Genomic DNA, 23725 nt, shown 5'->3' with positions numbered 1-23725 from the left:
TTCAAACATACTGTAAGTATGGTAAATTTAAAGACAATATTAGCCTTAGCAATCCCACACCCCAGGGAAGAGATCAAAGGACAACAGATGGTCTTAGAAATGCAATAAAAGAGGGGTGAGGTTAAAGTGAGGGCTGACTAGGGGGTTGACTAGAGGGTATGAACACAATGGAGTACAATAGATCAAAGCTGCAGAAACAGGATAGATGAGTAATAAACACAGGACAGGACAGATGGCTTTTGTAAACAGCCTAGGTCAGTTGATCTCTCCACAGACTGACCGACGCCACGTCAGGTGGGAGGAGCCCCCGGGATGACGAAATGTAGTTCTCGAATGTTATTGGTGTATGTAGACAGGAACTAGGAGTTTGTTGAATGGAGGGCGTTGACCTGTGTGATGTTTATAAAAAGACAGGTAACGGAAGTGGAAAGTGTGTTGAACTTTGCAAATCTGAAACGGCTTCTTTCTCTGTGAATAAAGTCTCTGGATGAATCAACAGCTCTGGTTAACGGTATTTTATTTCAAAATGTGCAAATCCACACACATGGACAACATCCCAAAGCCAAACTATCATTTAAAAAAAGTTGGACGATCCTAACGTTGACGGTAGTCCCTCGTCAAACATAGTGGCGTAGGAATTTTTTAGGAAGTCCACGTAGTTCAGAATGCTCTGTTTGTGGCTCTCTGATTGGTCCAAGCTGAGCTGCAAGTCTTTCAGTCGCACCTCGAACTGTTTATCAGCCTGTACATTAAGAAAAACATGTTTGTTTTCCCCTAGACAACAACGCAGGCCGTGTATTGCATAACAAAAGGAATTCATACAATACATACAGTGCCCTGCATAATTAATGGGCAATGAAGCATTTTTTATTCTTTTGGTTCTATATTCCAAAAGTTTGCATTTGAAATCAAACAGTTACTATGAGGTTAAAGTAGAGATTCTCAGCTATTATTTGAGGGTATTTGTGTATATATTGGTTTCACCATTTAGAAATATTTCTCATAATGTCATAAGACAAAAATGACTATATTTTTACAATATAGTCCCCATATGTCAGGGCATCAAAAGTAATGGGACAATTGGCTTGACAGGTGTTTCTGGTTACATAATTTGTGCAGGCATAAGAAAGCTGTCAATGTCTAATATTGATTGTAGGCTTTGCATTTGCCTTTGGAGTCGGCTATTGGTGTCTGTCAACATGAGGACCAAAAAGGTGTCATTGAAAGTCAAGTAAGCCTTTATTAGGCTGAACAATCAGAAGAAAATCTGAAACATAGCCATAGCCAAGTTGATCTACGAACACGTCACAGTCATGATAAAAATGTCATAACACATGGCCTCATACAAGTATTATTGCTTAACTGTCCCATTACTTATAGTGCCCTGAAATAGGGAGACTATGTATAAAAAGTGGTGTAATTTCTAAAAGGTGAAACCGATATGTACACAAATACCATCAAATAAAAGCTGAAAATCTGTACTTCAACCTAATAGTAATTGTTTGGTTCAAATCCAGTATAAACCCAAAGAAGAACAAATGCATTACTTACGCAGGGCACTGCCCATGTACTGTATGAATACATGCAAGTATTATATTTGGTAAAGAAAGATTGAAACAGACGTCAAGTTGTTGCAAACAGTCACCCCACAATTCAAGTTGCTCCAACCGAGTCTCGAACTTGTGACCTCTGACTTGCCAACACGTGACAGTCTTCTCAAATACCCGATGTAAACCAGCTACGCTATCGAAAAGCTAGGAATTTGACAGTGCGGTTGGGGGTATTTGAATTTCAGGAGTGAGTTTACCATCTCAACTCAGTTACAAGAGCAATGTACTCATTAAATTTAAGGGGTATACTGTACTGCAAGGGGAAAACATCTAATAGTTTCCAACTTGTGCGCATCAATGGAGTCTGATACTCACACACTGTTTGGTCAGTTTGAGCTGCTTCAGCTCATTTTCACTCCTGTTCTTCTCAGCCTCCAGGTCAAGCATTCTAGTCTGAAGGGATTCCTCCCTGTAAACAGCCTTCTCATTCACGCTTAGAACCTTGGGGAGGGGGGGGGGAATAAATAGGATTGTGATGCATTGTTCTCTTGAAATCAAGTAAACTCAACTATGAACTTTAACAGGAATTCCTCCTGCTATTTTGCACACCCCTCTGAGTCACAGGGTGTGCTACAAGAACCTACAGCTTATATATCTATAGCTTGGGAAAAACATACAAAATTATAACATTATAAAACACAATCAAGAAAAACAATCAATCAACATTTTTTTCATCAAAGAGGTCCTCAATCAATATTTTAAATTGTGCAAGTGGCACCAGAACAACCAACTGTTATGTATTGTAGATTGTGCCAGCAGTGAGGTGCACAAAAACTAATAGTGGATTTACCCAATTCAGTGGAGACCTGAGGACCCTCAAGAGTTAACCAACTCTGAGAACTCTTTCAACGTGACTGGCTCAGTGACTAAACATTCAATACCGTCCACACCAGATACTGAGGCCACCGACCTGTTGCTTGACGTCTACCAGCGTGGTCTCCAGCTGGCGGTTCAGGGCCTGGCACTCGGCCGACTGATGCTCCAGCTGCCTGCCGCTGTAGTCAAGGGCCTCCTTCTGGCCTGCCAGCCTGCTGACCAGCACCTGTTTCTCCTGATGGAGATCCTCCATCCTCCTAGACAGGAGAGAAGACACAGCAAACTAGAATGTGCTCCTTAGCATGTATACTGATTTAAAGCTATGGAATAGAGACACATTTTCTGAATTCCAAATCAACCCCTAGCCCATTTACTCAGCATGCCGGTACTGTAGATCTGAAGCAATTGGACAGGTGCGAGTCTGCGCACACACACACACACACACACACACACACACAGGATCTTACCTTTGAAGAGCATCCACTTTCTCCTGCAGCTGCACGTTCAAGTCCTTCATCTCCACACATGATTTAAGCTTCTTCATTTGACTATCCACCTATGCACATAACAATATCTTTACAACAAGGCTGGGCTAGAGTTCATTAGAACTCTAGGTGGGGGGGGCATAGTGAATATATCAAACATTGGGAATTTGAACATCAAATAAAGGAACACAAATGAGGGTTGAAGCTCACAAGAACATTCTTGACTAAATGGAATTGACTGAAGTGTTACAGTGATCTCAACATAGCACATAGACAACATGAGCAACATTGATTGAACGCTGCAGACACGTTGACACTAAGCACATTTTCAATAGATTGGCAAGGGTTTACACACACACACACAAATATCACACACACATTAAAGCGGAATTTTACCCTGTAATCCAGTGGATTTGTTGTTTTCATTATTCAATAGTTGACACAAAAAAATTGCGTTTTAAAACACTCTCTGAATCAAGATAGCTTGCTTTGAATGCCCTCATCAGTCCTGATGTTCCAAATTGCCCATTTGATTCAATTCCTACAACTGCCAAGATTCCCCTCTTCCTCCCATGCGAGGCCCTTCAGTTGAACAGCGCTAGAGCAGTACGTGCTGCTCTCTGGGATTCACTGGTGTAGTAGAGCAGGGTCAGAGTGCAAAATCTCTCATCTGACGTATTTTAACATGGTATGAGACTTTTTAAAGAAGTAAACACAGACCTAGCGTTTCGATAGCCATGATGCAGCTGCCCGCAAAATGATGGCAGTTCGAGACGGCGTGCACCATGGATTGACTAGAAATACACATGAAAATGGATTTCGGGTAAACTTCCCCTTTAATATAAAGGCACCAAGGCTTTAAATTTTTTCACTGCAATCACAGCACCAACCAATCACAAACCTCAACAGCAACTCAAGGCGACACCAAAGGGATGAACTATAATGGGAGACCACACATGGAAGTTGACTGCCACCTGGTGGCCCAAGTGTCACAGACTCCACCATAGCACTTGCCTATTTACAGGTTTCCCTAGCGACTGCTGCTGTTACTATTGCACACCTTGACCTGCAGTTGTCTAAGGGACTCTGACTTGTATGCACATCTCTTCTCAGAGCGACGCAGGCTGCCCTGGCACTCGGCCAGACTCTGTTCAGTGGCGCTCAGTAACTCGAGGTACGCTTCCAACTCCTTCACGCGCCCCTCCACCTCCTGCCTGGCCTGGGGTTGGAGGAGCCAGGATTTGGGGGGTGGGGGGGGCAGACAAATGTTAATGAAGGAACATCTCTCCACACTAGATTTCATTGAGTCCTAAATGTTAGTGTAAGCACAGTTCATGCATGCGGAACATGCCGGTTCACCATGACATTGAGCATTGATGTTAGGTCTCTGAAGGCTTTCAGAAAACTGTAAGGGTTTGTCAGAAGCGGCAGGTCCCGTTACACAGTTGTACCATAGCAAGGATACAGAAGCAATTACACCTGGGTTAAACACATGTCAAATCAAATACTTTCCGATACTTTAGCTATGCTTGCTTTAGTCTGCCCGATACAATGTACAGTAGTCGAGAGGGAACCATCATTACTGAACTCCAATGACAACAGCCCACTGCCTTTTAAATCCTGAGCTGTACACAGTGCCCTGCAATAGGTTATTAACAAGCCATGAAAAAACTAAGTGGGCATTGACACATAAACATAAAAAGTACACATATCAGTAAAGAAATGTAGAGGATATTGTATTACAATCATTTGTACAAAGTAGTTTACATTTATGGAATTTAGCAGATGCCTTTATCCAAAGCGACTTACAACAAATACATTTTACTAAGTGAGTGAATCATCTATCCATCAGTCATCATAGGAAAAAGTTATCTATGCTCAGACCAGGGGCCATATGCAGTCACAATGCTATAAGAAAGGAAGATTTATATAAAAAAATTATAGTTGTTTTTTTTCAGGAGAGAAACTTGCACAGGGGGGTAGTGGGGATGAAGAGGTCTTTAGGAAGGACCGTTAAGATGTAGCCTGAAGAGATGGGTCTTCAATCTATGGCTGAAGTAGTCTAGTCTGAGACTACTTAAAGCAATCAGAGTCAATCGTTTGTGCATACAAGTGTTCAGTATTTCTTGTTTAGGGTTAGGGATAGGGGATAGGGTATATGGGTATATGGTTAGGGATAGGGTATATGGAGCATTTCACACAAAAAAAAACATTTTCAGTCAATGGAATAGCCTCATGAGGCTTTGTTTTTGTGTAAAATGCTGAGAGCGAAATTTCAAAGTAATCTTTTTAACTGTACGTGGCTAACGGATGTTTTTACCTTCTTAACCTCTGCATCTTTTCCCCCTCTGATGTCCTCAGCCTCTCTCAGAAGACTCTCATACTTTATTCTCAGATCATCCACCTTTGCTTGGAGCTCTACGACCTGCGAGAGAAGTGCAGGAACAGACCATTAACAAACAACTACTACAGAACCTCGCTCAACTGATAATTCTCTCAAAAAGAGCAAGGTCCCGGCCACACTTGATGGGTGAAATGCATAAAGAAGACATTACGCATCGGTTTTTCTGTCTAAAACATTTTAGGTATGTAAATAATGACGGACGAATTAAAGGGATAGTTTACCCCAAAACGTATTTGTTTCCCGACCTCGTCAGCAGTCTATGTACAAGAGTCCAGTCCCCTCTTTGGGTTTGTTTATGTAGCCACTACAGTATTCCTACCTACCTGACTTTGGTACTGATCAGCTTGGTCTCTACTCTCCTGTGATAAAGTGCTTTCTTCTTTGAATGCAGCTTCAGAGAGCGCCAACTTCTGCTCCAACTCGGCAATAGAGGCCTGCATCCATGTCAACACAAAAAATTATGCAGATGTACGTCAATACGCTATGAAAGTCATACAGTATGTCATAATTACCTCCCGCTCTGACTCTCTTTTGCAAGCAATCATAATGCTGCTGCCCCTCACTTTGGGACACACACCCTTATGTACCTTTCACTGAAGACCCCTATTCAATCATCGGTGACGCTTGCAAGGTACACAAGATTGCGTGCCCCATAGTGAGGGGTCGAACAGAGTCGACTGAAAGAGAACTGTGGGTGTAAACGTGTATAAGTTAAAAACTGACTAAAGTTATTAGGTAATTGGGTGTGAGTGTATGTAGTTTCTGGTTGGTGCATAGACAGGTTAAACTTCTCTATTCCTGTTTCCCTTCCATACTTTAAGAGTTGCGTTGTCAAGGTCAAGGCCTCCGTTTTTGGTGTTGAGCGTCTGAACGTTCTGCAGCAAGACCTCATTAGCCGTAGAGAATTCATCTCTTTCTCTCTCCAGCTTTGCAGTCATGTCTGCTATTTGGCTGCAATGAGAAAATGTCACATATAATGATTTATATATTCTACAAGGGATAGTTCAACCAAATTCCAAAATCACATATTTGCTTACTTACCCTGAAATTAGTCTATGGACACCATTTAGCATGTTTGTAATTTAATGCCCAAATCTAATTCTCTGAAAATACTCAATTACTTGATTGGAGCATTGTTTCTTTTTTTCTTTTTTTTTTTAAAGTGCTAACAATTAGCTGGTAGTTGCCCAGTATCAGTGCCCAGATAAACAGAATCAAAGTGTGGATTGAAGTCTGTCTTTGTCCATATTCATTTCAGGGTACGGAACTAAATATGTGATTTTGTAATATGGGTGAACTATCCCTTAAAAAGGAAGACAGCAGACATGTTATGTAGGCCATTAATCCAACATGTCTGAAGTTTCCATATTTGTGAACAATTCTATCAATCATATTCAGCATATCATAACAACGTTGCTATCAATGTAAGCTAGATTATTTGTATATCATGTCTTTTTTATTTATTTACTTATATATATATATATATATATATATATATATATATATATACACATATTGAAGTGACCTTATGAAATGACCTTTTAAGCAGCCCTATCAGTGCATCAAGCTGTACTCCCTCTATGGCCTTCTGCTCCTGTTGTCTCCTCCAGGAGTCCATCTCAGAGCGAGCCTCAGCCAGCTGCACATCCTATATGTCATAAAACACAACATAATGGCAGAGATCTTTAACTCAACAAGTGACATGGTGTGTGTGTTTGTTGTTGGGGTTTGAGAGCAGAGCAGAAGAAGAATTTCCTGTGTACCAAATGGGCAAATCAAAGTGTGCATGTGTGCATGTGTAAATGTGTGTGTGTGTATGTGTAAATGTGTGTGTGTGTATGTGTAAATGCATGTGTGTGTGTGCATGTGTAAATAAAGTGGAGGGGGGGCAGGTGGGGGGTGTTTGAGAGCAGAGCAGAAGACAAAATATCCTTTGTAACAAATGGGCAAATAAAGTACTATGAACAAATCAGTGTCACCAATGGAATATCAAGAATAACAACGAGCCAAAAGTCATTCAAAACATTACTTCCCCGTACCTTTTCTCTCAGCTGACTGTAGCACTTATCGATGGCGGCTTCAAATTTCTCCGCCCTATGTTTCTGAACACGTGTGGCCTTCTTGAGGCCATCTTTCTCCTGCAGCGCCTTCTCCAATAGAGCAGAGAACTCCCCTTTCAGACCGTCGATCTCCAGCTTCTGCTCAGTGAGTGTTCTCTCCAGGCCCTGTAGAAGAGAAGGGTTAGTTGTCCTGGACGATACATTGGTCATTTCGTCAACAACATCAACATTCTGAACAAGGAAAGCCTGGTCTCCAAGGTTACCCGGAGCTGCACGGTCAGGCGGTTGTTGTCCGACTCCTTGCTGCGGAGCTGCCTCTGCAGGTGAGCGCGCGTGGCCTCAACAGACTTGGTCAGCTGGACCAAACTGTCTGTGTTCTCCTGTGGGGATCAGGACACATACAGTTGAGGTAGTGAGTTAGAAAAGTTATTTACGCGTCACTCCTCAATGAAACGCCACGTAATTTCTAATTTCTAATAAGTGCATTTGAATAACTACAATGTTGTTTACACAATACTACAAAAACAACATATGTTGCTTACCATTTCTTTCCTGCGCAAATCAATCAGTTCCTCAACCCTTTTTTCTTTGTCAGTCAAATGTCTTTTTAAATGCTGGTGGAAAAAAAAGGGGGAAATCAACTTTTTTTTCTTCTAACATTTAATAACACTGTAGTTATATGTACAGTGTATAGTGTCTAAATGTTATCACATAAGTACATGTAACTCATGCCAGAAACAAACCCTCAACCCCTGGGTTGCCACTAATCTGCATCATGCTCCAACTAATTCAGCAATCTAAACCAATGAATGATCCTATAATCTGGCATGTGCATCTTAAACCTCCTTGGCATAATAAATCTTCGGTGGCAGTCCTGGTACAAGTTATAAATGTTCCCTTTCAAAGTGTTCAATAACGGTATTGATTCTCATTTTCAAAATCAATAGTGATATTTACCTGTGTTTCACTTTCAGCCTGTAAAAGCTTCTTTAATAAAACATCATTGTGTTTGTCGGTCTCAAATCGCCCTGTCTAAAACAGAAGAGACAAACATTTAATAAAATCATGTCCTTTCAAGCTATTGAAAAGAAAAAGTTGTTAATTACCTCAAAGTACTTCTGCATGATGTCATAGCTGATACTGAGTCATGATTTTTCCCCCTACTCCTGAAGTTTGCACTTGTGCACTTCCAAATTTTAAAAGGATAGGATTGGTTTAAAGACCCCCTCCAGAGGGGTAAAAATGGTTGTGTGTCAGATCGTGGTGTGTAGTTCCTTTGATCAATGCCTTTCGCAAAATCGTTTGGCTGTCTTCATCGGAAATGACTGTGCTGTCACAAAAACACCTAGCTGATTGTTAAAATATGGAACAAATGGAGTAGGCTATAATTTAACAAAGCCTTGTGCCCTTACAGGCTAGAAACACACTACAAACTTCTATTTGAGGGGGGGGTGTCACCTGTTTCCAAAAAAGGTTAGATGGGGCAGGCATAGAACTCACCTCAATGACATCAGATCGATTGCCTGTCATCAAAAGGACAGATTATAATCTCAGATTATAATGACTTTGACTTTGTGTCTAAATAGCTTCTTTTTTTTTGTTGCTTGTTTCGGACCATAGTTGTATATTCATATACTTAAAATGTCTATGCGATTTTGACTGGAGGGGTCCTTTAAGCATGGGCTCTTACACCGATCTATTCCCATTTAGAAGCATGTGGAACAGGTGCATACTTCAGGAAAAGGCTGGCCAAACGGGACGCTGCATATAACTGTTGTAAGACAAACCTCTGCTTCCTGAAGCTCCATGAGTTGCTGTCGAAGCAACTTGTTTATCCGTTTAAAATCCTCCAATTTCTCCAGCAAAAGGCCTCTCTGCCTTGACCTCCGCTGTCTGTCTGAGGCAGTTTGTCTCAACCCCTTTATTTGGTATAAAAAAAATAATAATTAAAAAAACAAAAACACCTTTCGAAACATTGAGGAGTTTCAATCGATTGATAATTCTGATATCATAGTGTGCCACCCACAATAAAGACAGGGTTCCCCCAAAGAATGTAAGAGTGGTGCTGCACCACGCTGTAAACTTGCCAGCACCACTATGTAAACATTTCAAGGCAAACTGAACTATATATTTAGTAATGATAGAGTAACTATCTTTGATCGCCAACGACATCATTGTTAAAAGTGAATTCAGCGTTTCAGCAGTATTTTTGCGCATTTTGACATGAATAAACGCAAGTCGGGTTTTGATACTGCCACGCTGTTCAAACATCCTGGGGAGAACCCTGAAAGACATGCCCACATTAGACCCTCAAAGGACTTGACATACTGCAGAATCCTCCTCCAGTGTCTCCTTAAAGGAGATGAGCTGTATGATTGCAGAGCTGGCAGCTGCATCGGCGTCAGTCAAGGTTTTCTGCAGCAGGCTCTTGCCCATGGTCACAAAGTCTCCATAACTACCAATGAAGACGAGAGAAAAAGAGAGAGAGAAATCAAAGCACATCACTTGTGTTGGACTTGCCGCCGAGCGTGACCACAATGTTTGTTATCCCTGTCAAAAACCTACGTCCCTCACCTCTTGGTGTTGACCTCGGGGGTCCTGGAGTAGAGACTGCTGTGCAGCCTGCTTCCTCTCCCAGGCTCTGGGAGGCAGAGCATCTCTCCATAGCCCTGGGTGAGATCTTCCCTGGTCGAGCTGGGCCCCAATGGGGAGTCCTGAAATAGGTGATCCTCAGGCGACATGGCTGTCTTCCCTACGGTAGGAGAGAACAGGGGCAACTGTTTGTAACTACATGTTGCTTATGATTAGACTGCATATCAGCTTTCCATTTTCTAATTCAGACCATGACTGTTCATGTCTGGATTTATCAACAGAGTGGCCATATGTGTACGACTGAGAAGAACATGAAAGATTGTAGGACATACAGGTGTGGCCAATCAACAGAGATGAGTGCTGTCAAAGAAAATATGGGATGATTGGGATCACTGATAGTATCTTCATGATAACTATACCATGCAAGTCAGTGGAGGTTTGCAGGTCTCATGCAACATATAACATCTACCAGTTCTTTGCTGTCTAAACGCCAGTCCATTAAATCTATAATAGTGCACAATAGGCACTTTTTCCTCTTCAGCTGCAGTGAGCTGATCCACCCTGACCTTCAGAGTCTGATATCTGTGATCTGTGAACAATGACAAGATCTGTATTCTGTGAAGTGTTGATGTGTTGTGACAGTCCACTATATGTGCTCTATGCAGTCCAGCAGTCTTTCATCAGGGTAATTAGGATGTTAGAAGAATTGCAAACCCTTAAAAACACATATAATACATTGAGAGGATTAAATGCTTCCAGAGATAAGTATAATCTTAATGGGGTTTTTTTATATCCATATTTACCATTTCTAAATGCTTAAACAAGTTTAACGTGGGCGCTTTTATTTTGAAGACATTATTTCCATACACCGGAGGTAGGTGGGCGGAGTTCCACTGTTGTCGTTCACGGAACACAAATCAGAGATCCCAGTCAAAGCCCATTTAGCTAGTTCAAGACAATAATAAAAAGTAACTAGTAGCGCTGTAGGCGAATAGCATCCTCTTCTATGGAAGTTCAAAGACAGAGAGATTCGGAGACTTCGTCGAGTATCGAAATTAAAATGACCCTGCCAAGACAGTTTGTATTAAAATCCTTCTTCCACTGACTAAACGGTTGTCAAATGTCAAAGCAGCTTGACCAGTTCAACCTACAGCCTCCAGCGCAAGACGAAGTCGCTGTTGTGCGGTCATTGCAAATATGAACGAGATGTACACTTTGGACCAAATTGTCATGTAAAAGTTTAGTTTCACCTACCGTCTTACGTTCACACAGTGCGATTCAACTATTGATAAATACGTATGATTCAACAGCTCGCCTCTGCGAGGTTAAAATGACGTGAAACATTGCATCCATTCGTTAAAACGAGTGCCTCCCATTTACTCTCTAGTGCATCATTGGCTACGCAAAATCCTGCACGTAAACAAACGTGGTTGTTGGAACGTTGTTGTTAGTCCAAGAAAGATAGCGACGTAGCCGACGACACGTACAGCGATAGATAATCAGCGATAGAATAGTTGACAATACTTGTTTTCATTACCTCACTCCATGTAATATCATCACTCATAAAAAAGATAAGCCATCTATCAACATCTCCATCAAGTAACTTTATATTTTAAAGAAGAGGCAATCGATGCTAGCTAGCCGAGTCTGTTACCTTGGCTACTCACTCATAAGCAAAGCGTGCACAGAGCAACGTCAAGAAACTTAACACTACTTCGATCTCTTCACCTCCCAGCACGACATCTAAAAGCCCAAGTGGTAAGAATAGAACAGTGGACTCTCCCAGAGGACTTCGCTCAGAACATTATTGCTAAACGAACTGGAGCAATTCCCGAAAGGGCAAGACAGTCTTGAGAAAGGAATCGGCAACCTTAAGGAGTCAATCAACTTTATGTCCGGAATTTACGGACATGAAAGGCAAGGTAGAGCATACCATCACCAGAGTGAACAAGACGGAGCAAAAGATCACGGAGCTTGAGAGCAGAGTGCTGGATCTGTCTCCTCACTAGAGAAGATGAGACCTAAGACCTGTGTTCTGTGAACGATAAAAGTGGAACTCCGCCCACCTGTATGGAAATGAGGATTTCTTCAAAATAAAAGCGCCCACGTTAAACTCGTTGAAGCATTTAGAATATACACTCACAGAACACTTTATTAGGAACACTATACTAATACTGGGTAGGGCCTCCCTTTGCTCTCAAAACAGCCTCAATTCTTCGTGGCATTGATTCCACAAGATGTTGGAAACATTCCTTTGAGATTGCAGACTTTTCAGGTGCACTTTCAAGCTGTGAATCTCCCGTTCTACCGCGTCCCAAAGGTGTTCTATTGGATTCAGATCCGGTGACTGGGAAGGCCACTGAAGAACACTGAACTCACTGTCATGTTCATGAAACCAGTTTGAGATGACTTCTGCTTTGTGACATGGTGCATTATCATGCTGGAAGTAGCCATTAGAAGATGGGTAAATTGTGGCCATGAAGGGATGCTCATGGTCAGCAACAATACTCAAATAGGCTGTGGCATTCAAGCGATGATTGATTGGTATTAACGGACCCAAAGTGTGCCATGAGAAGGTGTACAGGTGTTCCTAATAAAGTGTTTGGCGAGTGTATATTAAGTCTTATTGCCAGAATCTGCTGGTTATTGTTGTTAAGAGAGCACTGATGTCAGAGACTACCATCTGCAAAATACGTCACCAGCCGGCCTACAGTGGCTTCAGTGGCTTCCTTTTAAAAAGAATGGTAAAAAAAATGAAATAAAGGGTCTTGTGGACAGATGCAACAAATACTACCATGTACCAGAGTCAAATCATGACATTTTGAGTCAAATTCGAATGCACTACTCAAGTTTATCACATTACTTAAATAAATAAAAAAGTCAAAAGGCTAAAATGTCTATTTTTTAAATTTATTTTTAAAATATTTTCTGGAATCTCATTACATCAATGTGTTCTCTGCAACGCCCTTTCTGGCCTAGAATGAAAGCATGTTTATGATTGTGAATGACATCATTATGAATACCTTTCATGCCTCATACAGTAGAACACAATAGCAGTTCATTGTGACATTTCCCAATGGAAAGTGCTTTACACCGGCACATATAAACACAAGTGTACAGTAAAAATGTTGTCCCCCACGAATGATGTAGCGCCCCTCACTGTGTGAATTGGTGACAACAAACAGCTTTGCGTATATTTGAAGGCAGTCAACTGATTTGAGGTTGGCTGAAAAGTTACCTGAGCTTATAGTGCTTATTTGATTCATATTTGAAAACATTGTGGTCCAAAAGGCGCGGTCTGAGGAGCCCTCTCCTCTTTGCATCCTATTATGACTTTTTAATGATAACAACCTACCACCTTAGCCACACCATCACAAGATGAATTGGTGTCACCTCATTACTCTTAAACAATCTCTATGGCAAGACGCATCCATCACCAGTTCATCAGTTTAGTAACAATTGGGTCAATCAGTAATTTTGTAAATGCTGCATCTGTATGGCAAAACTCATCATTCATCCAAGTTGTGTCAAAATTGTCCCAGTGGTGTCAGAGATAAAACTTGTGACGGACGGACAGAGACTGATCCACAGTCCCCTCCCTGGTTTCATTGTGGGGGACAACAAAAGGCCAAACAAAAGACTAACCAAAGTAAACAAAACATGTGTCCACTCCACCTTAATATTGATCCTCACAAGAGAAATTTTTTTTCAAATCTAATGTTGACAAAAGATAATTTCAACTTTAACTCTTAATGCTAAATGTTCAACTGCAGTATCACTGGTAGGTCAATAGGAGAGGGACGCTTTCTGTAAAAGGAGCATAGATTCACACTGTGCTTTACAACATCAGAGAAACGTCACGTCATCCTGTGACTCCACCCAGCGCCACTGAGCGTCATACCCCAGCAGACCCTCACTACTGGGTGGGCTCTGTTTATCCTCCACAGCGTCACTCTCAGTGGCCCTGAGTCTGTCCTCAGGGAGACCGTGTTGAGGTGTCTCAGCCTGATCAGCGCCCCCTAGTGTCCGTCCTCTTCCTATGTCCTTAGAGGAGGTGGCAACGGTTGTCCCTGTCGGCTCAGCACTTGACTTGGAGTCCAGTGGCGGAGCTGCTTCTGAAAGTTGGGAAAGTTTGGAATTGGCATGTCCTTTGCTTGACCATATCTGACCAGATGCCCCTTGGGAAAAGCAAAGTGCAGACGACTCTGCGCTACAGGAAGGCCGCTCATCTGTAGAGTTGTTAGTGAGCATGTCAAAGTAGCTGTTGCAGCCGGAGATGAGATCCGATGCCAGCTCCCGTTCTGGGTCCTCCAGGCCAGTTGGGCCGGGGCTCTCCCCAGTCCCAGGGCTCTCTGCCAGGCTGCTCTGGCTGCCTGTCAGGCTGCTGCTCCGGCTAGCCAGGGGAGTGGCACACCTCTCCTCTAGCAGCCAGCGCACAGCCTCAATGCCCTCATGCACAGACACCAGCTGACGCAGGATCCTCACGTCAGCAGTGCGCAGGCAGCCCTGTGGGGGGGGGGGGGGGGGGGAAGGGGGTGGTGGGGGGGGGGTACACAGGCAATGAAAAGGACAGAGGGAACAGAAAGGGGAGGGTGAGGGAGGAAGAGTGGAACGTTATTAAAGTGAGGACAAGTTTGTGAATGGAGGGGTGTGTGTGTGGCAAAGACAGGGTGGAGAGTAACCACAGTAATGTGTTAGAGGAGAAGGAGGGGGGAGGGAGAGAGAGTGAGGAAGGAGAGAGTGAGGAAGAGAGTGAGGAAGGAGAGAGTGAGGAAGGAGAGGTGGTGTTGGGGACAGAACGGAAGTGAGAGCTGAGGAAGAGTTGGGATGTATAACAGGAATGCATGTGTGTGAGGGAGAGAGCAGAAAGAGCAGCAGCTGGGTGTGTTGTTGGAAGAACACCTGGCTGTCATTACTGCCATTAATGAAGACTCACAGGTGGAGTGGCTGTCACTGAGGGGTGTTTCTATAGCTGTGTGAGAGAAACCTGCTATATGTAAAAACAGAACAGGAGGTTGTTATAACAGGTTTTACTGCAAAGCAGAAATGCCGTTTCATTGTTGTGAATGAAAACACACGGGCGCATGCACACACGGACGCGCACAGACACGCAAGCACACGCAAGCACACGCAAGCACGCAAGCACACACGCACACACACACACACACACACACACACACACACACACACAGACACAGACACAGACACACACACACACACACACACACACACACACACACACACAAATATAGACATGACATTCACAGACACTGGCACACTGACAGACATGGGCAGGCTCATGAGGGCACACAGAACGCTCTGACCTAACACTTGTGAGCACCCGTCTGGCACACAAAACAGACAGTCATTTCATTAACAGGCTCAGTGGGGGCTCATCCAACATACTTTGAGTCAACACATACACATTTTTACCAATTCCATTTCGACAAAAGCTGTCAAAATGGGAATGCAATAATCCTTACCATCTCCAGTTTCAGGTTTCTGATCTTGTACGTCAAACTATCGCTGGTGGACCCGTCCTCTGTTCTCTCGAGGTGGGCTGACTCTGAACACCATTCTCCGCCAAGTGCAGCATCCCCCCTCATCCATCTCAACAGGCTCTCCGGCGTTTTCCTCCCAATTTTATTTTCCAGCTCTTTCAAATCTGGAAATGTCTTGTTAACACCCTCTTCTTCCATTATACAAAAATATGACAAAACAGCCTTGAATAAAAAAAAAAGTTTAGACCAGTGCAGAGCTACGCGCAATCGTTCAGCTTCTCCTACGCTCCTGGGGTCCTGGGGTCTATGGAAAGAAGTAGAGTCATGTGCCTACTGGTCGTTACTCTGACAAATGATGTGTAACAACACATGTTGCTGGTTTGGCCGCAGACACCATTTCAGTCAACCTGCAAAAGAGACCTCGTGTGCGTTCCTGAACGCTCCACGACGAGCCAGGGCTCCATTGACAGATGCGAGCGAACTTTTTCCACAGCGTTTCAAAAGCTGTGAGCCATGGCAGAAGCGGAGGAGATAAATGGATGGCTCAGTGCATGATGGTATTTCCTCACATTCCATATTGTTGTGCCATCGCTGTCAAACGAACAGCCCAGCCTACCAGTGTTGAGGAAGCTAAACGCCTGCGCTCATCAACCACCTCAAAGTATCATAACATGTCACACTACTGTCCGACTCTATGGCACAACACGGACTCGCCACGGAGTCGGAGGAGAGCCTTCTCAACTCACCCATCACAGCTGAGCTTTGATGAGGGTGTTACTCCAGATAGCCTACTTGAGTAAACGTTTTAGCCTACTTGTGCGCAATGAAGAGGAATGCTCGCGCAAAGAAAGAAAGACATTGAAATCATATGGACTGAAAGGAGATCCTTTTCATCCCATCCAAGTTCCACATCTGAAGTGAAATACGTCTAAAGTTATAGGCTGTTATATATATGATGAAATATGATCATATCATGATGAAATCGTTGTTATATAACAACGATTTCATCATGATATGATCATATTTCATCATATATACACACACACATCATATATCATATATATACATAATATATACACACACACACACACACACACACATATATATATATGAATCATAATCATATGAGAGGTCACTATGGATCGGTCTCTGTTCGTTCGTATGCCTCAAAATTCGGTCACACGCTTTATCTCCGACACCACTGGCCCAATTTTGGCGAAGATTGGATGAATGGTGCATCTTACCATAGACATTGTTTAGGAGTTTCGAGGTGACACCGATTCATCTCGTGATGCTGCAGCTAAAGTTATAGGTTATTATCCTTAAAAATAAGCACTACGGTAACTTTTCAGCCCACCTCATATGCGGGGACTGCCTTTAAATAAACGCAAAGCTGTTAGAAGCAAGATTGATAATTAATCAACTAAGCACTACACGCTCTGGTAACTTTTCAGTCATACGTTTGAACCTTTGTGACCAATTCGCCACATCATTCGTGGGAGACGAACAATGTTTACTGTATACTTGTTTTAATTGAGCAATAATAGGCAAGCGACCACATTGCGGCCAGGGTTAATGTCAGAAAACAAATCACCAAGTATATTCCCAAATATCAGGAAGCCACGAAATCCATGCGATAAATGATGAGGCCTGTTAATGAGCGATGACTGAAAAAGTTCATTGTATGTCACATGACGTCAGAGAAGTGACTGACGTGTCTGTGGTGACGCGGACATTATTGTCTTCTGACATCTGACATCAGAGAGTGGATATTATTGGTGGAGAAGTGTGAAGATCAGACATGGGTGATAAAACCTTCCCAGGGGCTCCGTTTGGAACACAGTCTGAAAGGTTGTTTGTTATTTAGGTTAATCTCAGTGATTCTGAGACATGAGACATGCAACCTTTTTTATATAGCTCAAGCAGTGGAGAAAACGATAATATAACTTGTTATATAACTCAGTTCTGATAATTTTTCTTTGAAAGGTTTGATGTGTCAGGAGTCTATCCATCCAAAAAGAAGATTGGCACTTTCACAGAAATCAACCACTGCAAGAGACTTACAAATGATTTGGTAAAATGAATCTCAATTCAGACTCAATTTCTCATTTGGCTTCATTAGATTTTCAAAGAAACACCCTCAGACGATATCTACTGTATGAGTGTTTCCCTACCACTGATGTTACATGTTCTACACCCGATGATTTGACTCCATAAAGTGAACACAGAGGTATAACTCTGTCTGTTTGACAGGAGCGTAAGCGGGGCCCAGGTAGGTATGAGGTGGACACAGGGGATTTCAGTACCAAGGCAGTACAGAACCAGGCCAAGGGGCCTGGGTGGAGGAGGGCGCAGGAGACGGCCCAACAGGCCCAGATGCCCCACATGCTGTACAGGGACATCTGGCTGGCCAAACGCTTATTGGTGAGGGACCAGCATCCATCAGCACTGCAGCCACATGATAGATGCTGAAATAGCTCTGTCTATTTTGGTTTATCTGGCATGTCCTATATACAGCGGATGCGATGATGCCTTAAAAATTAGGGCAACAGTTTTGGGGCTTTTCAACATTCTGTGTTGAGTTTAATATAATTGGGCCTATTATATGGTATTTTGATTGTATTATTGAGGCTCTTTTTTATTTTTGCAAATGGTCAAAGCAGTATGTAATGGGTGCTATATGTTATTTGAATGTGTGTGTTATACAAGTAGGTATACAGCTGTCAACAGGAAGTCCTATTGCAACCATTGATAAGCTGTTCCACAACAGAAACAGACGGTGGGGCCCGGGACGTATGACCTTCAGGACTTCACTGAGATCCAGCAGAGGAAGCCACGCAGCGTGAGAGGAGTGTGTGACAGCAGGCAGGAGAGGTTCAAAGACGACACGAAGGTACCTCCAGCCACCACTAGAGGGAGACACATACTGACACATTTCTCCACTCTTTATCTGTGGAGAAGAAGGCAGACGGCCGTACGGTAGATGCAAAATGGAATCCTTTGGAGGACCCTACCGTTACCCTAACCTTAACCCCTACCCTTACCCAAACCATAACCATAACCATAACCATAACCATAACCATAACCCTGACCTAACCCTAACCCTTAACCCAGGGATAGGCAACTTTGATGCTGGAGTAGAGTATGTACTCAGTATGACACATACAGTTTACCGATGTATGCATTTATACTAATTATCTCTTATAACCAATTGTAATATGCCAGTAACAATCAACATACTTCAACAACTTCAAATAATCTCACAATACAATGTTTATTGTAAAAAATGTTTTTAACAGAGCAGTGCAACCCTGACTATTTTAAATTCTCAACAATTCATCACAGTGAAATCAAAATCAGTTATGAAGAAATTAGTTTTTTAAACTGCATAACCCCCAAAAAGTATTGGATTATTAATATGAATAATATTACAATATTTGTTCACGGGTGCCAGTTGCCCATCCCTGCCTTAACTGTTGTAAATCTCCCCTTGAATGTGTAGGAGTCAGGCCATCCCAAGGACCCCAGTTAACATGTACCTGGGTAAAACCCCCATTATCATTCCTGCTGTCACATGATAGAAAGATTTACCTGGGTAAAACCCCCATTATCATTCCTGCTTGTCACATGATAGAAACACGCTCCGTGCCCCGGGGCTTATGGGAAAGGTGGCGTTCCGTCTGGTCTGTTGGATGAGAAGAGGAGAAGGCCAATAGGCACCTGTCCTCCAATGGACTTCAGCGCTGGGGTGGAACGCTTCCCAGAACGCCAAGTGGTGAGTACCCCTGCATTTGATATCCCAATATAATAACCCCCTCCATTATAGCAGAGTAAGATCGAGGCAAGTATAGATCAAGGGGATCTATCTATTATGGTTTAGATGTTCTGTGATAAATGTCCCAAACTGTTGTCTGATGATGTGTCCCTCTGTCTTCAGGACTCTGGTTTGTGCCCCGGAACCTATGACCTCAAGACTTTCACTGAGCTGATCCTCAATCGCCATGTCAGTAAACGAGGACCTTATGACCTCTTCACTGGACAACGTGATAAGCCAATCACATGTGGATACTTTGCTGCCCCGGTAACTACAGTATACTGTATGATAATCAAAAGGGTCAAGGAAGTGGATCATGGAAGTGCATAGAAATAGTGTCAACATTACATGACCTTTGAAGATTGAAATCCATTCCATCATGAATATAATGACCCCTTTGCGTGCTATGTGGCACACGCTACAATTACTATGAGGTATAGAGTTTCAGTTTTTACTTATTTTATTATAATTTATAACAATTTATTTTTGTACATGTTGATTTCACCATTCAGAAATTGGGCAGGTAGACAGACAGGGCAGGCGGCCACGTAGGGCAGGTATGGTAGGCAGGGCAGGTAGGCTACGCAGGCAGGTCAGGCGGGTAGTGCGGGCAGGCAGGTTGACAGGCGGACAGGTAGACAGGTGAATAGCTGGGTAGGATTTCTGGGGAATAAAGGAAAGACAATCAAAAACAGAGAACAAACACAACGACTAGTATCTAGAATACTAAATAGGCCGAGAAGCGAGACTAACATATAGAAACACTGAATATCGATCTGGCGATGAGTGGATGGGAAGCCGGGGTTTAAGCACAGCACGGAGATGAGTAGATGGCCAGCAGGTGTGTAGATCAGGCAGGTGGAGAAGATGAAGGGAAACAAGAACCACGCCCACATACAACACACACAGACAGACAAAGACAGACAGGAGAGAGGGAGGCACTGGCACAGACTAGGAGGAAGTGGAGGGCGTGACATTTCAGTAAATGTAAATGAGACAGATTCATATGTCGAAATTAAGCAGTCATGTTTAGTATTTGCATGCAATAACTGCCTGTAGTTTGCAACCCATTGACCCCACCAGATGTTGAGTATCTTCTATGGTGATGCTCTGCCAGGCCTGTACTGCAACCATCAGTTGTTGTTTGTTTTGAGGTCTTTTTGCCTTATCTTATCATCAGGAAATTAAATGCATGTTCAATTGGATTTAAATCTGTAGATTGACTTGGCCAGTCAAGAACTTCCACGGTTTGGCCCTGAAAAACTCCTTAGTTGCTATGGTAGTATGTTTTGGGTCATTGTCTTACTGTATGATGAAGTGCCATCCAATGACTTTGCAGATATTTGCTTGTACTCGAGCAGACAAGATGTTTCTGTACACTTCAGAATACATTCTGCAGTTGCCGTCAGCAACTACATCATAAATTCAGACAATTCAGACATCAAGTTGGCCAGTTCTAGTGGCAGCTATTCAGTACATGCCCAAACAATAACACTTTGTCTTATCTGTCCACAATACCTTTTTCCAGACTTCTGCAGGCTTTTTAGGTACTTTTTAGAAAACTGTTACCTGACCATCCTTTTTGAGGATAACTAGTAGCTTGCACCTTGCAGTGAAGCCTCTGTAGTTCGTCTGGTGATGTATTGTGCGGATGGTACTGTAGTCTCTGACACATTCACGCCTACCTCCTGGAGAGTGTTCCTGATCTGTGGGACAGTTGTTTTTTTTGTTTTCTTCATTATGGTGAGCATTCTTTGGTCATCCACTGTAGAAGTCTTCTTTGGCCTACTAGTCCTCTTGTGATTGCTGAGTTCACCAGTGTTGTTGTTTTTAATCTTTTTAATGATGTTCCAAACTGTTGATTTTGGCTATGTTTCTGATAGTTCAGCCTAATAATGGTTTCCTTGACTTTCATTGACACCTCTTTGGTCCTCATGTTGACGGACACCAAAAGCAGACTCCAAAGGCAAACGCAAAGTCTACAATCAATACTAGATATTGACACTTCCCTTATGCCTGCACAGATTATGTGATGGAACACACCTGACAAACCAGAAATACCTGTCCTATTACTTTTGGTGCCCTAAAATAGGTGGACGCAGGGCATGGAATTAACTTTTTGGTCTACCGGCCAAGGTGTCTGGTGGATGAGAAAATTCACCAGCCACTCTGATTATTTAACAGCCAAAATACATATTTAAACATTTAACATTTTTAAATCACATGAGCCTTACTTTTGTTGAATAGAAAATGTGACTGATTATAATTGAATCATGGTATTTGTTAACCATTGTTGGCTACCTGCCAAAGTGGCTGGTAAAATGTATAGATTTACCAGCCAAAGCCAAAACGTACCAGCTTTTGGCTAGTGGCTGATGTCAATTGTTTGCCCTGGGTGGATTATGTATGGAACGTGTTGTCATTTCTAAATGGTGAAACCAATATGTACACAAATACCATCAAATAAAAGCTGAGAATCTCTACTTTAACCTCATGGTAATTGTCTGACTTCAAATCTAAACTTTTGGAGAAGAAAGCCAAAAGAAGAAAAAATGCTTCACTGTCCCATTACTTACGGAGGGCACTGTAGTTTAAAATGGAAGATAAGCAATTAAGGATGTACTTCAAGGGTTGTTTGGTGTGTAGTCAGACCTTACACCCTGCATCGGAGCCCTAAGGACATCTCTTTGGATGGTATTTTTGAATAACTGGGTTTTTTTGCCGACCCTAGAAAAGAACCAATCTGAATCCCAGTATATTCGTCAAGCCGGCAAAGGTCTTGTGTGAGGACCTTTTGCGGCCAGAGAAAAGACACCATGGGAAGTTTGCCACTCTGGACCCTCCCCTACCCACCGAACGGATCTACCTGGGCTCCCTGTCCCAGTACCCTCGTCCAGCGGTCAGTACACTGCTGCATAGTAGATTGGGGTCAATTTGAATTTTGATTTACTCAATGAGAGCACGGAATTGAAATTCAATGCATGAATTGAATTTCTATGGGAATTTTACAATTCAGGAATCAAATTTCAATTCAGTTCATGCATTGAGTGAGTGAATACAAATTCTGATTGACGCCAACTCTTCCTCATGGTTAACCCAAACCACAAGTTGATAGATTGTTATTGTACTGTATTGGTATCGATTGTTATTGATATACTGTTGATGTATCTAACCCTAGTTCAAATACCAAGTAACTGCTTAATTATTTGATCCATGTTATCAGTATAACATTGCCATTCTCTTAATTTTGCATCAGCTATCACGCGCCCTTTCTTACACCTCAAACACACATCAGTTATCATCCCTTTCTTACACCTCAAACACACGTTCTGCCGGCAGAGCCACCCTGGTCCAGGGTTCTATGAACCCCTTCGATTGCAGAAGGTGGAGAACCGCCACCCGCCACCCTTCCTCTCTTCCTCCCCTCGTATCAGCACAAAGACTGAGAGGCTGATGCAAGGCAATTATGTGAGTGACATTTCTCCTGTCAACCTTCATGTGTTTCTCTTACTCAAGGAAATAGAAATGCAACTGTATGAAAAAAAAAACGAATTCAGAATTAAGAGGTGTTTCTGCGGTATAAGAGGGGAGGGTACAGTATGAAAATGATTGGGTACCATTATAATCATACTTGTATCATCCCCTCCAAGACATGAAGATGGACTAAGTAGGCCTACGTGTAAGCCGAAGAAAGATTCTAAACCTTGTTGTTATCTGTAACCATTCGATTCATGATCTTGACACCTAACTTCTCACGCCGACCAGACCACGGTGGGAGTCGGACGTTACAACCTAGCCAAGAGGCTAACGAGGAGTGAGAGGACGGCTAACGCTGGCCACCGCTACGTCTTCAAGTCATGCATCCCTAGATACCTGCATGACCTGGACCTGGACAAGTACAACCAGTAAGATTAACCTTTCCTCTCTGTGCGTTTACACTGGGGTTGGCCAAAGAGTTGTGATTGTCACAAGATAAATAATACTGTATAGCTATAGTGGATATCATCTTAGTAGTCAGGTGTTAAGGAGGTACCAAAGAAGTATGAAGGACTTTGGTTGGAACTGGGAAGTAATACCTCTAAACTTGTGACCTGTAATTTCTATTTTATGTACTGTATGTTATATAACATCAGCTCTTAATGGATACTTCAGTTTTCATGTGTGACCACCTGCTAACCCCTCTCCGCTTTCAGGGAGAGGCTGAGACCCATGGCTATCCCCCCTCATCTGATTTACCCCCGGCCACCAGTACTCCCCTCAGAGTAAAAAGAGGCCTTAGTACCAATGCAATCTCTGACATACACACTCTCTCTCTCACGCACATACACACACACATACACACACACACACACACACACACACACACACACACACACACACACACACACACACACACACACACACACACACTCATATGTGTATGCGGCCTTGTGCCTTTCTTCC

The 23725-nt window shown here is 42.7% G+C and overlaps 3 protein-coding genes across 6 annotated transcripts; 1 reads left to right on the top strand and 2 right to left on the bottom strand.

Moving 5' to 3' along the window:
* Positions 1-500: 500 nt before the first annotated feature.
* LOC310818938 (outer dense fiber protein 2-like) lies at positions 501-11952 on the bottom strand. Of its 4 annotated transcripts, none has more exons than XM_083690052.1 (17): positions 11901-11952; positions 9950-10127; positions 9704-9830; positions 9163-9294; positions 8333-8407; positions 7918-7989; positions 7639-7755; positions 7355-7540; positions 6854-6963; positions 6131-6266; positions 5639-5749; positions 5232-5336; positions 3972-4130; positions 2894-2982; positions 2521-2683; positions 1926-2051; positions 501-742 (listed from the first exon to the last, which is right to left on the bottom strand). In XM_083690052.1, exons 2-17 carry the CDS (start codon positions 10114-10116, stop codon positions 575-577), a joined length of 2043 nt encoding a protein of 680 aa, XP_083546178.1. In that variant the 5' UTR covers positions 10117-10127; positions 11901-11952; the 3' UTR covers positions 501-574. The 4 variants fall into 4 exon arrangements, with proteins under 4 accessions (XP_083546178.1, XP_083546177.1, XP_083546176.1 ...); XM_083690051.1 differs by lacking the exon at positions 11901-11952 and adding an exon at positions 11222-11299; XM_083690050.1 differs by lacking the exon at positions 11901-11952 and adding an exon at positions 10771-10924.
* Positions 11953-12875: 923 nt separating this feature from the next.
* On the bottom strand, positions 12876-15865 carry LOC310818949 (leucine rich adaptor protein 1-like). The gene is made up of 2 exons (XM_083690069.1): positions 15451-15865; positions 12876-14473 (listed from the first exon to the last, which is right to left on the bottom strand). The coding sequence occupies exons 1-2, from the start codon at positions 15664-15666 to the stop codon at positions 13814-13816; spliced, it is 876 nt and encodes a 291-aa protein (XP_083546195.1). The 5' UTR covers positions 15667-15865; the 3' UTR covers positions 12876-13813.
* A 1404-nt stretch (positions 15866-17269) lies between these two features.
* Positions 17270-23548, top strand: LOC310819301 (ciliary microtubule-associated protein 2-like; the record flags this gene model as incomplete). Its single annotated transcript, XM_083690544.1, has 10 exons — positions 17270-17319; positions 17455-17542; positions 17722-17892; positions 18239-18361; positions 19103-19243; positions 19406-19549; positions 22014-22181; positions 22622-22750; positions 23048-23187; positions 23476-23548. The coding sequence occupies 10 exons, from the start codon at positions 17270-17272 to the stop codon at positions 23546-23548; spliced, it is 1227 nt and encodes a 408-aa protein (XP_083546670.1).
* Between the last annotated feature and the right edge of the window lie 177 nt (positions 23549-23725).

The sequence above is a fragment of the Argentina silus genome, assembly GCF_951799395.1.
Source record: "Argentina silus genome assembly, chromosome: 18".
NCBI lineage: Eukaryota > Metazoa > Chordata > Actinopteri > Argentiniformes > Argentinidae > Argentina > Argentina silus.
Note: the sequence above shows the minus strand (reverse complement) of the source record. Positions and strands in the feature narration are given on the sequence as shown.